This window comes from Magnolia sinica, chromosome 19, assembly GCF_029962835.1.
Source record: "Magnolia sinica isolate HGM2019 chromosome 19, MsV1, whole genome shotgun sequence".
Taxonomy (NCBI): domain Eukaryota; kingdom Viridiplantae; phylum Streptophyta; class Magnoliopsida; order Magnoliales; family Magnoliaceae; genus Magnolia; species Magnolia sinica.
The window spans coordinates 49,099,405-49,113,716 of record NC_080591.1 but is presented as its reverse complement, the minus strand read 5'-3'; the positions used below and the strand labels follow the sequence as shown (position 1 = coordinate 49,113,716).

The following is a 14,312-nucleotide window of genomic DNA, read 5'->3' as shown; positions in this document are numbered from 1 at the left end:
AAGATGATGTATGGAAGCTAGAGAAAATAATATCCTAATGGATGTTATCCTAGCTATATGAGAATATGTGTCAAAATAATATATCCTTTCTTTTTGTCTAAAAATCTTAGCTACTAGTCAAGCTTTAAAGGTTTAGATAGTCCCATCAGTGTGATATTTCTTCCTAAATATCCACTTGCAACCTATGGGTCTAGAACTTGGGGGTAAGTTTACTAGTTCCCATGTTTGATTTGACATTATAGATTCTATTTCATCATTAATAACTTCTTTTTAGAAAGCTAAGTCTCTAGATGATACAACTTCTTTATATGTTTTAGGATCATCTTCTATAATCATTACTATAGGTATTTTTCTTATAACATTTTCTCTATCTCCTTCTACAAGATAGAAAAAAATGTACTGAGAGTATATATAGTCATCACCTAGACTCTTCTCTATTCTTGTCCTTTGACTCCTACGAGGTTCAATAGGAACTTCCACTACTTATGGAGCTAAACTGTTTGGTTCTCCATCAGGAGTTTGGACTTCATTATCCTTTGACTCTAAGGATAGTGAGTTCTCAAAGAACTCAACATCTCTTAATTCTATTATGGTATTAGACTCTAGATCTAGAAGTTTATAAGCTTTACTATTTTGTGCATACCCTACGAAGGCGCACTTAATAGTTGTAGGTCCTAACTTAGTTCTTTTTGGATCAGGAGTTCTATAATATGCAAAATACCCCCGCACTTTAAGATATCCTAGGTTAGGTTTTCTACCTTACCAAGTTTCATCTGGAAATGTTTTATATTTTTTAAATAGAATTTTGTTTAGTATATGACACACTGCAAGTAATGCCTCACCCCAAAGACTTAATGGCAACTTTGCTCTTATTAACATTGAGTTAACCATCTCTACTAATGTTCTATTCTTCCTTTTTGCTATTCCGTTTTGTTGAGGTGTGTATGGCACACTACAATGATGTATTAGTCCTTGTTCTTCACATAAGTTATCGAATTCATTAGAGAAGTATTCTCCTCCTCTATCGCTACGGAGAATTTTTATCTTCTTATTTAGTTAATTTTTTACTTCTGCCTTATATACCTTAAACATGTTCAATGCTTCATCTTTACTCTTTAATAGGTACACATATACACATATTTAGAGTAATCATCAATAAAGGTTATGAAATACCTTTTATCTCCACGAGTAAGAATGTCATTTAACTAACAGATATCACTATGCACAAAATCTAATACTTGAGACAATCTTTTAACACTAGGAAAGGTTTCTTTGTCATTTTGGATCGTATGCACGCTTCACACTTATCAATTTCATTTTCTGTGTATGAAATTAAACCATTCTTAGCCATGAACTTCAAGGTACTATACCCTATATGGGCTAGTCATCATGTCACAGTCCAACGGATTAACCATATATGCAGAAGTGTTACTTTCACTCAGAGAAAACTTAACCATACTATTACAAGTATATCCCTTTTCGACAAAGTTTCCACTTTTAAATAGAATCAGTTTTCCTTACTCACACACCATCCTTATTCCTGGTTTGCCCAGAAGATCCCCAAAAACTAAGTTTCGCATTATATCTGGGACATACAAGACATTTGTTAGAATCACTTTCTTCCCAGTTCGATAGTTTCTTTGACAACAACCTTTGATCGAACTTCATTACCCATTTGGACTTCTTGACCATTGGTCAATTCCTCATAGGTTTTAAATGTTGATCTGTCATAGCATACATGTATGGTACCAGCAGTATCATACCACCAACCAGGAACCTTTCATTGGATAGTATTCACCTCAGTGATCATAGCCACAATATCGCCTTCTTCTACTACACTTACTTCTTTTTTAAACTTGCGATATCGGTAAACTCGAGTATAGTGCCTGTTTTTCCTACAGACATGTCATGGGCCTTTAAACTTTTTGTTCTTCTTTTGGGTGTTTTTCTTGAATTTTTCCTTATTAGGTTTCACGGAATCGTCCTTCTCTGGATTCTTGTTATTAGTATTTTCTACTGCGTGCACTTTAGACGAGAAATTCCCGTTATCATTCTTTTTATCGCAATTACTGGATTCTTCCTCAATTCTTAGATGTTTCTGGATTTGTTCCAGTGTGTAGTCCTCAGTCTTATGCAGCAACTTCTTTCTATAGTCTTTCCACATTGGTAGCGATTTAGCGATAATAGCCCCGACTTAGAATGATTCAGGAATATCAATCTTAATGGCTTTAATTTTGTTTACTATGAGTTACAGTTCTTGGATTTGGGCTAATAGCGGTTTATTATCTACCATGTTATAGTTGAAATACCTAGCAATCAGAAATTTGTTGGTACCTTCTTCTTCAGTCATGTATTTGAACTCCAGAGCGGTCCAGATTTCTTTGTTGATGATGTTTATGTGTACAAATCGTACAGTCGGTCGGAGAGCGCATTCAGAATGTGCCCACGACACAGGAATTCGTCTTCAGCTCGTTTAGTGCGAGCAACGATCTGTTCAAGTGTGTCTGCTTCAGTTGCTTCAGGTAAGGGCTACAAATTTGGATCTAAGATGTAGAATATCTTCAGTGCTGTTAGAAGAAATTTGAGTTTGTCTTACCATCTAGTAAAATTGGTTCCATCAAACCGGTTAAGATGAATCAAGTCTTGATTCATCAACTTGATCAACGATACACTATCGGCTTCCATTAGAAAAAACGCTTTAAGATTGTTAGAAAAATTACAAAAATAATGATTTTCTGTAAAATATAGAAACCAAAAAATCCAAATTAATCTGATATAAGGACGGGTTGAAGCATGTATGAAACGTTGTCCATAAAGCGTTATTTGCTCCTACTCAAGTAAATTGAGTATGCTGAAAGGTTACAGGAAAATTGCTTCTAGGATACGACGAGCCTGGTGTGGGCCTGCGTTTAGCAAACACGAAGGCCCACCAATGGAACTCTGTTATACAGTATCTGGCAGAAATTAAAAAGGAAAAATTCTAGAAAAGAGAGAAGATGAATGTGAATTAGACCACAGCACTAGTTTGTTCTTTAGCTAATGGTTCAAATGAACCGTTCTTAGACCACACCACTAGTCTAATCTTCAGGCAATGGTTGTGATGAACCTTATTGTATTACTGGAATTTTTGGTCTGTATGAGAGGAGTGGCTATGGTTTGTATGGGTTCTGCTGGAGTAAGTTGAGATGGATTGGAAACCCATTCAAGCCCTACTTATATAAGCATTGGTGGCTGGGGGTTATGGTCCAGGGAAATAAATCTCATTTAACCAATTTCTGGTTGTTTGAGAAACTAGCCATTATTAGCAGTTTCTAGCTATTGTGCATGAGCCATACCAGCTACTACATGTTGACTATTATGACAGCTTACTAGCCATTTCTAGCTGTTGGACTAGCCACATGCAGTAGTGTAACGCCCTGAAATTCGGGGGTCGAGCATAACTCAGCTCCCGAGTTTCAGAACATCACTTATGTAACATATTTGATGATGGATGTATGTTGTTTGTAAGAGTGCATAAAACATTGAATAGATTAAGCCAAACTGCAACATAATTCAGGGATAAGTGAAGAACGCAAGCGGAAGACTTAAAGAAATATATGTGTACATGTGCAAATCCCTGAAATACATATACATACTAGGTCATACTTACAAGTGTTACTATCAAAATTACAAGCATTAAATGACATCATCTATTCCCAAAAAGAAATCCCAGAATCCTACGCATCAGAACAAGGCTCACTAGAACCCGCCTGAAAACTGCATGAAAGAAAATGCAGCCTCATCATCATCGAACTCCGGCTCAGCCTCAGGGGTCGCATCAACATCTGCATCTAAGACAGAGTCTGGTGGGTGTTTAAACACCACCCCAGAACGTGGGAGTGAGTGATCAACTTAGTGGAACAATAGAGCAAAGGTTAACATGTTATCAATTCAATCAAGCAGTAATGATAAAGCAGAAAATCAAACATGTCATAAATACTCTTGTTAGTGCAAGGATGTATGTAGAATGATGCGTGCCCTCACGCGTACACCCTCAGCGTCTTCATCTTACGTTACGCATGACATCGCCTCAAAGTGCGCCACCTCTTCCAGGCACATGCAAATGCGGTGCATGAACATGATTACCAAGTTGTTATTAGTCATTTTCATACAGCAGGATTGGGAAGCTAAGGTACCTTCCTCCTATCAATTTCCAAACAGTGATCCATTCTAGAGTCGTCAGTCCTATATCATCTCATACGATCATATGGTTTTAGGTCATTTCAAAGGGCTCGTCACCAATCAATGCACGTCCATCATACCTTCGTTACTACAATAAGGCTCGTCACCTCAATGCGGTATCCATGTATGCTCGAGGTCACTACAAAGGGCTCGTCACCAATCAATGTAGGCCGACAGCACGAATATAGTGTCTCATACCACCATAATCGGCTCACGAGTTTGGTTGCTCACTGGTCACTACGAGGAGGCTCGTCACCCCAGCATAGGCCGACAGCTCGACCACGGTGTCCCATACCACCATGTCCGGCTCATGAGTCTTAGCGGATCAAGGTACAATGGTTAACAGGATTTGTAATAGTAAGTTTGGTACCTTAAATTCAAGCAATAGCGTCCATACATGGTGAACATACATCGGACAATCGGGTTACTTGGCGAACTCGACTAGCACGAGCGCACGTTGAGTTGAACGACATAGAGTGCGCAAACACTCCACGTGGCCAAACCACTGCCGACAACTCTAATACGACTCGGGTTCGTCAAAACACGTCCTACGTGGCGAAAGCAATCTCAGCCACGAACTCAAGGCCGATTACCGATTTTCTGGACTATTCATAGTCCCAAACACATTCCACTACAACAGATAATCATGTCAACAATTTAGAATAGTAATGGAACAACAACTCAAATCATGTAGTATGTAAGCATTTGAAGAATAACAACTTAACATGGAGTTGAACATAAGTAATACTTGAAATTAAACAACAAGGAATTTGACTAGCATATAGGAAATCATACACCACAATAAGAGAGTTGAGAATCGCTTCTCAACGTCCGCAAATCGTATAATTTATTTCATTTTAAGTCATTCAGACATTTCTACAAACACTTAGAATACATAGTTCAACATACATGACATATGTTGAAATACACACATTTGGACAATTCCTTTTACCAAGGAGTTGTCACACATACAGTTAGCATAAGTACACGACAAATAATCATGGCAAGTACATGTTCATATTTTATACATATACGGTACTTCCTACATATACATAGAATACACAAATCTCAATATAACACATGCATATCAGGAATGCAAAATAAACATAGCATTTAGCATATGAAATCTCATCCATAACAAGAATAAACCATTAACTGGCATTGAAAGCCTTGAAAACCATAACCTATACAATTAAAATCCGCACCTTAAACCAGAAATAGAGTACCGAACTGATTCAGTCGTTATGTCTTCGTCAACGGCGACAGGATAACCTAAGGCAAGAATAGAAATGAGCTACAACAACGCATAGACTCATCTAAGCTCTAAAACAGATTAGGGTTAGGTTAACTTACCCAAGGATGGACTCAGAATCACCGGAATAACGATTCAAAAGTGAAGGTTTAAGGATGTAGAGTAACAGGAAAGAATCTAAGATGATTCACCAACTTCTCTCTCACTTTCTCTCTCTTTTCCTCTCTCTTTCTTAGCTAGGGTTAGGAAATTCGTATGGAAAAGAGAGCTAGGGTTTTAAGGTATATATATAGGCCTAATATTGATGAAAATAGCCCCAGGGCCAAGGTATACTTAGGTTATAACCAAAACAGGCTTCTCTCGATCCAACGGAACACTTCTGGTGGGCCTATTTCCACGTGCGGTCGGACTTAAGCTCACTGACCATGGATCTAGGTTAGACTGAGTTTTCATACCGATCGGATCTACAGATCAGCCGTGGCGGACCATACTCAATTCAACGGTCACCGAAACTCGATCAGGTCCACAAGCACTATGACATGCCTAGGTCATCTTCCCTGATCAGAGGGTGAAATTGGATCAGAATCAAACGATCAGATTTCTTAAAATCATCGCGCAAGCGACACGACTCAGATTTCATAAAATCACATTTAATTTCTCACCGTTCTCACTCTCTTCACTCCAGACTCAATCAAATCGACCCAGAACATCATCTGGACTTAATTTTCGAGATGATAGCCAAGTCCAACATGGTGACCATAATTGTCTAAGATCATCGCTATCGAACTTTCGACGCACGGTTCAGGTCCGATCCAAAGTTTCCAAAAATTTCCAAGAGCAACTGGATTTAGCGATGAATCCCAGATTTCAGAGTAAGATAGTGCTAACGATTCTACAAGTTTTGAGTCATGCAGATCCAATTTAAAGTGATTGATGTTAATTTCACAAGCAATCGAGTTTAGCGCTAATTACCCCATAATAGCTATTAAGGAAAATAGAGGTAGTACTTGGGTCTTGGCATGAAATTTTTCGGGTCATTACAAGTAGTTTCAACATGGCTTTGCATTGAATTGCATGAGGAGTTACACCTCCCTACAACAGTCACATTTCAGCCTCTATATATAGTGAGGGTCCTCTATCGTCCTCTAATTTTCCAGCTAGCCTGTCTTAGCTTCTCAGTCGCACCGCGACTCACACACGTCTCGCTCTGGTTCGCGTAAGGTCGCAAACGAGCGACCCTCTGCAACACGATGCGGACGTATAAAGTGCGCCACTAGCACCTCTATAGCCATACTGCCTTACATGCCCACGCCCTCGAACGAGCCCGAGCCCGCGCGCACTAGAACACGCAAGCTCCAATTCTCCTCAGACTAGGTGGGTAAACATAACTATACTCCGCCATTCTCATTTATACCCAAAACTCCTCCTCTTTTTCCAATGTGGGAGTATTCCCAAAACCCATGAAAAAGCATTTTTTCAAACCCTTTTTGTATATATTATATATTTTATTATTATTAAATATATTTAAAATAAATATATATTAACACAATCTAATAACGATGAGAGGGGATGAATAATGCTTTAAGGAAAAAGTATCAGATACGTGTTTTGAACTTGATTCTAAAGTTTTTCTATCTGATTGATAAGAGGTTAGGACCACACAAAATTAAGCCGAAGGGGTCTAGATTAGGCAAAAAAAAAAACATCACGACTTCTCACTGCTATAATTTTACAACTAGTTATCCATTTCAAGCTATGATATAAGTTGAAAAGCTTCAGACGACCTAACAAATTTGTTGTTTGAAGCCTAGAATTTGAAGGATTAAATTGGGATATTAAGTTAGAGTCTATTACTTTTAGTAAGTTTTGTTTTCCTATTTTAAAAGCTTTAAGAGTTCGATTGTAGTATACGTTATTCGTTTTTGCCCATCTAGAATTGTTTTGGTAAGTTAGATATTTTTTTACTATTTTTAATATTTTTGAAAAGTAAACTATTTTGAATAAAATTAGGATTTATGATTTTTTTTAATATAAAGAAAATGAGATATATTATAAGAACATACTTTCAAGAATTATTAAGAATATCACACAAATGGATAATTGATCCTAAATTTGATTATTAAAATCTCAAGAAGTCACGGGATCCTTCCTTCCATTGTCCAAATATGTTGAACCAATTTTGTATAAATACACCGTTGTTTAAGAATATTGAATATAGGAAAATACAGACAAATAACAAAAAATTCTCTTATTTACTTTGAATAATATCACTTTTCTATTTGTTTTTAGAGATTTCTCTCTTCTTATGGATTAAAGGACTATTTCATGAGAAAAATGTGATCTCTTTTCTATATCCATACAACTGCTACGGTAGATAGGCCTTTGTGCAAATTCCAAATTGGATACCCACTTCTTGATAGGCTACAATATCCATTAATTGGACAGTTAAAATAATCATGGCTTGAAATTGCAAGAACCATCTGTTTGATAGACGGATTAGGCTGTGTTTTACATGATTCAACCATCAAATCAATTTGGGTTTTGGCCAATTATGAATATAACCATTCTATTATTTGGATAGCCAACAAATTCATGAATTATGTAACTAAGTAAATTTGGACCATCAATTTTATTAACCATTGATTGGATGGTTTGAATAGTCCAATATCAAACGATTCTAAATCACTTAAAAGAAAGATCATGAAAATCTACTCCAAAAATAAATTTAGTAAGGAGAACCAAAAGATATTACCTGCCCACGCACCCACCGTAGTGGAATTTCACCACGTATGGACTTCGAACCCAAGACCTCGAGTTCAAACTCCTCAGAGTCTTCCACTCGAGCAAGGGACGGAACCGAATATCGAACCCAGACTAATTTTAAATAAGGTGAGAGTTTTTCAACCCTAACCTAACCCTAAATCCTAAATCCTAACCTCAGGTTGTGTCAGTGGGTCCAACCCAAATTGCAGCCTTTATGAAGATTAACAAAACAAACATATTTATGTGCACATGTTTCCACACCACAAAATGACAAAAAAATAAATAAATAAATAAATAAAACATGCTCATCGTTCAGATTTAGTAATTTATTTTTCAATAATATCAGAGCGAGAGCGAGAGCTGTTATAGGGTGATCAAAGGGTCATGGAAGTTGATCGACGATTCTGCCAAACAGCCAGGCGGGCTCGAGGAGCTCCGAAAGTCCTTTAAAATATGCGAGTAAATGTCTAACTTGACAGTGGCCTTAATCAGGTTGAAGAATTACACTATTTCTATGGTATAAATCTCTTTCTTGGTGACAGGAACTATATTAGCGCAAATTATCTAGAGCGTTGGCTCCGCACAGCCTATGTTAACACGGCCATGATGGATTATCCAACTCCATCCAACGTTTTGAACCCTTTGCCAGCTTATCCAGTGAAACAGGTACAATTCATGATACATGTGTATCACTTATTTCATATTAATTTTCTTTTTTTTTTTCTTTTTCTCTTAGTATGTGTTTGGTTGCACCAAATATTATGATATTTCATGATTAATTAGTCTAATTTCATACAAAATTTTATGAAATTTGGTGCAACCAAACGCAAGCTAAGAGAACAAAAGGACCCACACCACTGGGTAGTAATAGATAAGATGGCTCATAGTCATATACAAGTTAGAAGGGTTTTGGAAACTGATTAATAGCTTAAATCTCTGCTTCTCTATTTGCGTAGGGTCAAGGTTTTCCATATGGAAAGCTCGAATTCAATGTGTCAACTTGAGTAAGGTGGGCCCTAAAGAAAAAATACCATTTTTTAATTTCAATTGATTACAACGTGAACACTTGCTTTTAAGCGTTTACAGAGACAAGGAATTTAAACATGAAAACATGAATACAAATCTCCATAAAATCTTTTACTACCGATATCTTTCAACGTCTCTCCATTGATTGAGGCCATATCACCTCCACTGATTGAGGCCTTATCGCCAACCTCATCACCTCCACTGATTAAGGCCTTATCACCTCCACTGATTGAGGCCTTATCACCAACCTTATCACCTCCACTGATTAAGGCCTTATCACTTCTACTGATTAAGGCCTTATCACCTCCACTGATTGAGGCGACAGTTGCTAAGTTGTGACGTGTGCTAATATCCTCCCGCAAACTATGCCGGAGTTGGAGGCAAAGTTTGGTTCGAAAATAATGAAGGGCAACCTTTGACATTGGCTTAGTAAAGAGGTCTGCAACTTGGTTAGCAGTGGAGATATGTCGAGTGATAAGTAAACCAAGCGCAACGCGTTCACGCACAAAATAATAGTCTAACTAGATGTGTTTACTTCGTGCATGGAACATAGGATTAATTGTCATATGAAGAGCACTAAGGTTGTCGCAGTAGAGTATGGGAGGAAAAGCCATTGGAATGCGGAGATCTTTAAGAATAAAGGTCATCCATGTGAGTTCAGCTACTGTGTTAGCCATGGCTCGGTACTCTGCTTCGGTGCTTGATCGAGAAATTGAATGTTGCTTCTTTGCACACCAAGAGATGAGATTTCCTTCAAGGTAGGTACAGTAGCCAGTAGTGGAACGTCTTGTAGTAGGACACCCTGCCCAATCTGCATCTGAAAAAGCAAACAGATGAAGTGTAGTATTTGAAGAAAAATGTAGTCATATGTCAATAGTTCCTTTGACATATCGTAGGATACGCCGAACCATTTTCAAATATGCCAAGGTAGGAGCATGCATGAATTAAGATACATAATTAACACTAAATGAAAGATCAGGGCATGTTAGTGTAAGGTACTATAATGCTCCAACAAGTCCGCAATAGTAACTAGGTCTTCCATAAGAGTTTCAATTGATGAGGTTTTTGTCTTAGCTTCGAGAGGTGTACTCATGGGCTTGCAATCTACCATGTTAAATTATTCAAGTATGGTAAGAGCATAGTGTGACTGAGATAGATGAAGACCATTGAAAGTTGGGGAGATTTCTATGCCAAGAAAACGATGAATTGGTCCCAAGTCTTTCATTGCAAATTCACTGCTCAGTAGTTGAGTGAAATTTGTAACAAGTAATGGAGCGGATTCTGTGCGCAATATATCATCTACATAAAGAAGCAAAATTAGTGTTCTATAATCAGGATGAAAAATAAATAAGGAAGGATCTACTAGACTGCAAAAGAACTCGTATTTAAGGAGAAAGGTACTGAATCGATCAAACCAAGCATGATGTGCTTGTTTTAAACCATAGAAAGCTCTTTGGAGTTTGCAAACATATGTCAGGTGTTGAGAATTCGTCAGTCCTGGAGGTTGTTGCATATATATACATATATATATCTTCAGATATTAGACTATGCAGGAATGCATTTTTTACGTCTAGCTGATGAATAGGCCACCGCTGAGCAAGAGCTACAGTAATGATCATGCGAATTGTTCCCGGTTTGATAACTAGAGAAAACGTTTCAGTGTAGTCTACACCATCAATTTGATGATAGCCTTTTGCAACAAGACGAGCCTTGAGTCGATCTAGAGAACCGTCGGGTTTGAGTTTTGATTTGAATACCCATTTAGATCTAATAACGTGCATGTTAGATGTGCGAGGAACAAGTTTCTAAGTCTAGTTTTAATGTAATACTGCAAGTTCCTCATGCATGGCAGCTTTCCACCCAGGATGTGCCAAGGCAGATCTAATATTGTGTGGCTCACGAGGTACACTGATAGATGTGGTTATAATCAAAGCATACTTTGGATTGGGTTTTATCACACCCAGTTTAGACCGAGTGACCATAGAATGAGATATTGGTGTTAAAGAAACTGGAGTAAGGTGAGATAACTCTGATGGTTCAGACATGAGTTGTGGAAGCGGCGCTGGTTGAGACTCGTGCGGTGGAGGTGTTTCAGGTAGTGCCGATCTATGATTGTGGGTAAGCATATCAGAAGTCTCTGAAAGGGAGGATGGAAAATCTGGTAGGTCAGTGGAACCTGGATGGTGGGATGGTGGGGTTGGATGATGGATGTTTATTCCTGGTAAGGGACTCAAACAAGGTGGTGTTGAAGATGCCAAAGAAGGTCCAACAGGGAAGCACATGTCAGTGTGTGGTAACCAAGAATCAAAGATGCTAATGACCTGTGGCTTAGTAGATGTGATGCGAGAAGTGTTAGCAGTCTTATAAGGAAAGACTAACTCATCAAAAACAACATGCCGAGAGATTAAAAATAAATTGCTTGAAGGATGAAAGCACTTGTATCCCTTGTGTTTATCACTGTAGCCTACAAAAATACAAAGAATTATTTTTGGATCAAACTTGTGATGTCGTGTGTCCCAAGTGTAAGGAAAACATTTAGAGCCAAAGGTACGAAGTAAAGAGTAAATAGGATGAGCTCCATGCAGCGTAAATTATGGGGTTTCAAAATTAAGGGCAGATGTAGGCAGTCGATTCATAAGGTAGACAGCTGTAGTGAAAGTTTCTACCCATAGAAATAAAGGAGCACCACAATGAAATAACATAGTCATACCTAGCTCTCTTATAGTCCTGTGTCGTCTTTCAACCATACCAGTCTGCTCAGGTGTATACGGGGAAGATATCTGATGAATAATGCCTGTGGAGAGAAAGTGAGTTGAAAGTTTGGAGTTGATGAACTCACCGCCTCCATCTGAATGGAAAATTTTAATTTGTTTATATTGAGGACCAACTTGTAAATGATGAAAGTACGGGATGCGGATGGCGTCCTACCTCTGCCTGGATGGAGACGATCTTGGCGGGGGCTCTCTAGGTCCAAAGTGATATATATGTTTTATCCATCTCGTTTTCAATTTTAGAATATCATTTTAAGGCATGAGCCGAAAAAGGAGGCAAATCCTAAGGCTTCAGAAGCAGCACCACAGGAAAATGGAGATTGAACGCCTACCTTTGAAAGCTTCATGAAGGCCATGAAGTTTTTGATCAAGATATATATATATATATATATATATATATATATATATATATATATATATATATATATGGAAATGGTTCTATGCGATCGACCTCATGGAAAGCTCTGTGGCCCCACCGTGATGCATGTCGAACATCAACATCGTGCATTTGATGGGTCCCCTTTAAATTATGGGATATCCCAAAAAGCATCCGTATAAGGAACTCGGGTCGGCCATGCCATCTAAAATCATGTGAAGACATGGCTAAAACATATAAAAACACTTGGTGGGGCCCACCTAAAATTTGGATGCGTCTGAAACTTGGTCTGACTCCTCATCCAAGTAGGACACACATAATAGATGGGCTAGATTTGTGAACCACATCTCGGTGGGCCCAACAAATGATTATGAATGTTTTAATGGAGGATAACCCCTCTCGACTTTTGTATGTGGTGTGGCCCACAAAAGTCACGAATTGACATGATTTTTAACCCCTAGGCATACCATGGAGTGGTACAACTAACTAATGGGGTAGATGTTCCACACACATCACGGTGGGGCCCATACAACTCAACCTCATGGGAAGTTCCCATGAGCTCGACCACATAGAACCTTTTCCCATATATATATATATGAGAAATGGTACTATACGGTCAAGTGCATGCGGGCTCCCATGAGGTCAAGCTGTGTGGGCCCCACGGTGATGCGTTTCGAACATCTACCCCATCAGTCAGATGCACCATTCCATCGTGGGCCTAGGTCTCAAAAATCAAGTCAATCCGTGACTTGTGTGGGCCACACCACATACAGAAGTTGAGAGGGGCCGTGCACCATTAAAACATTCATAATCATTTTTTGGGCCCACCAAGACGTGGTTTGCAAATCCAGCCCATCCATTATGTGTGTCCCACTAGGATTAGGGGTCATACCAAGTTTTAGCAGCATTCAAAACTCAGGTGGGCCCCACCAAGTGCTTTTATATGTTTTTGGCATGTTTTCACATGATTTTAGATGGTATGGCCCACCTGAGTTCCGTATACAGCTGACTTTTGGGATATCCCATAATTTAAAGGGGACCCATCAAATGCACGGTGTTGATGGTCGACACGCATCACGGTGGGGCCCACACAGCTCGACCTCATGGGAGCTTATCGTGAGGTGGAGCGCATAGTACCTTTTCCCATATATATATATATATATATATATATATATATATATATATATATATATATATATATATATATATCCTTCATCCATGCGTATGTCAACTTATAAACTGGTTGGATAGAAAATAAACATCACGGTGGGCCCTAAGAAGGTTTCAATGGTGGCATCATTATCACAACTGCTTCCTGTGGTGTGGCCTACTTGAGTCTTGGATTTGCTTCATTTTTGGAATCATGCCTTAAAATGATTTGTTAGAATGGATGGACAGCATAGATAAAGCGCACACATCACAGTAGGCCCACATAGCCCCGTCAAGGTAGGAGTAGGACAAATTTGCTGGAATCATGCCTTGAAATGATTTGTTAGAATGGACGGACAACATGGATAAAGCATACACATTGCGGTGGGCCCACATAGCCCCACTAGGACCAGGGCAGGGTAGGACGTAATCCACGTCTAAAAATAAGCATTATTCAGCATCTATGATTAGAGGTGTACACAAGTCGAACCAAGTCGAGCCTGGCACAGCTCGGCTCGCCCACTAGCTAACTCCAACTCGAACTTGGCTCGGTCCTCGAGCCTGACTGGCTAGCTTGGCTAGATTCAGTCAGTAGCTCGGGCCAGTTCAAGCTGAATTCGAGCTAAGATTGAGCTGAATTCACCTGTGCAACATTTTCACAAACACATGGATTGCACCTTCAAATTCTCACGGTATGTAAAACATTAGCAACGGTTTTACAGGTATTTCATCAAATACCTTGTAGGCAACATCA

The 14,312-nt window shown here is 38.7% G+C and overlaps 1 protein-coding gene across 1 annotated transcript in view; it reads left to right on the top strand.

Moving 5' to 3' along the window:
- LOC131235321 (uncharacterized) overlaps window positions 1-14,312 on the top strand; it is a 160,545-nt gene that overhangs the window by 93,067 nt on the left and 53,166 nt on the right. The window contains exons 4-5 of the mRNA XM_058232460.1: window positions 8,583-8,695; window positions 8,779-8,902. Of these exons, the coding sequence (XP_058088443.1) occupies window positions 8,583-8,695; window positions 8,779-8,902 (237 nt within the window). The remainder of the gene's footprint in view (window positions 1-8,582; window positions 8,696-8,778; window positions 8,903-14,312) is intronic.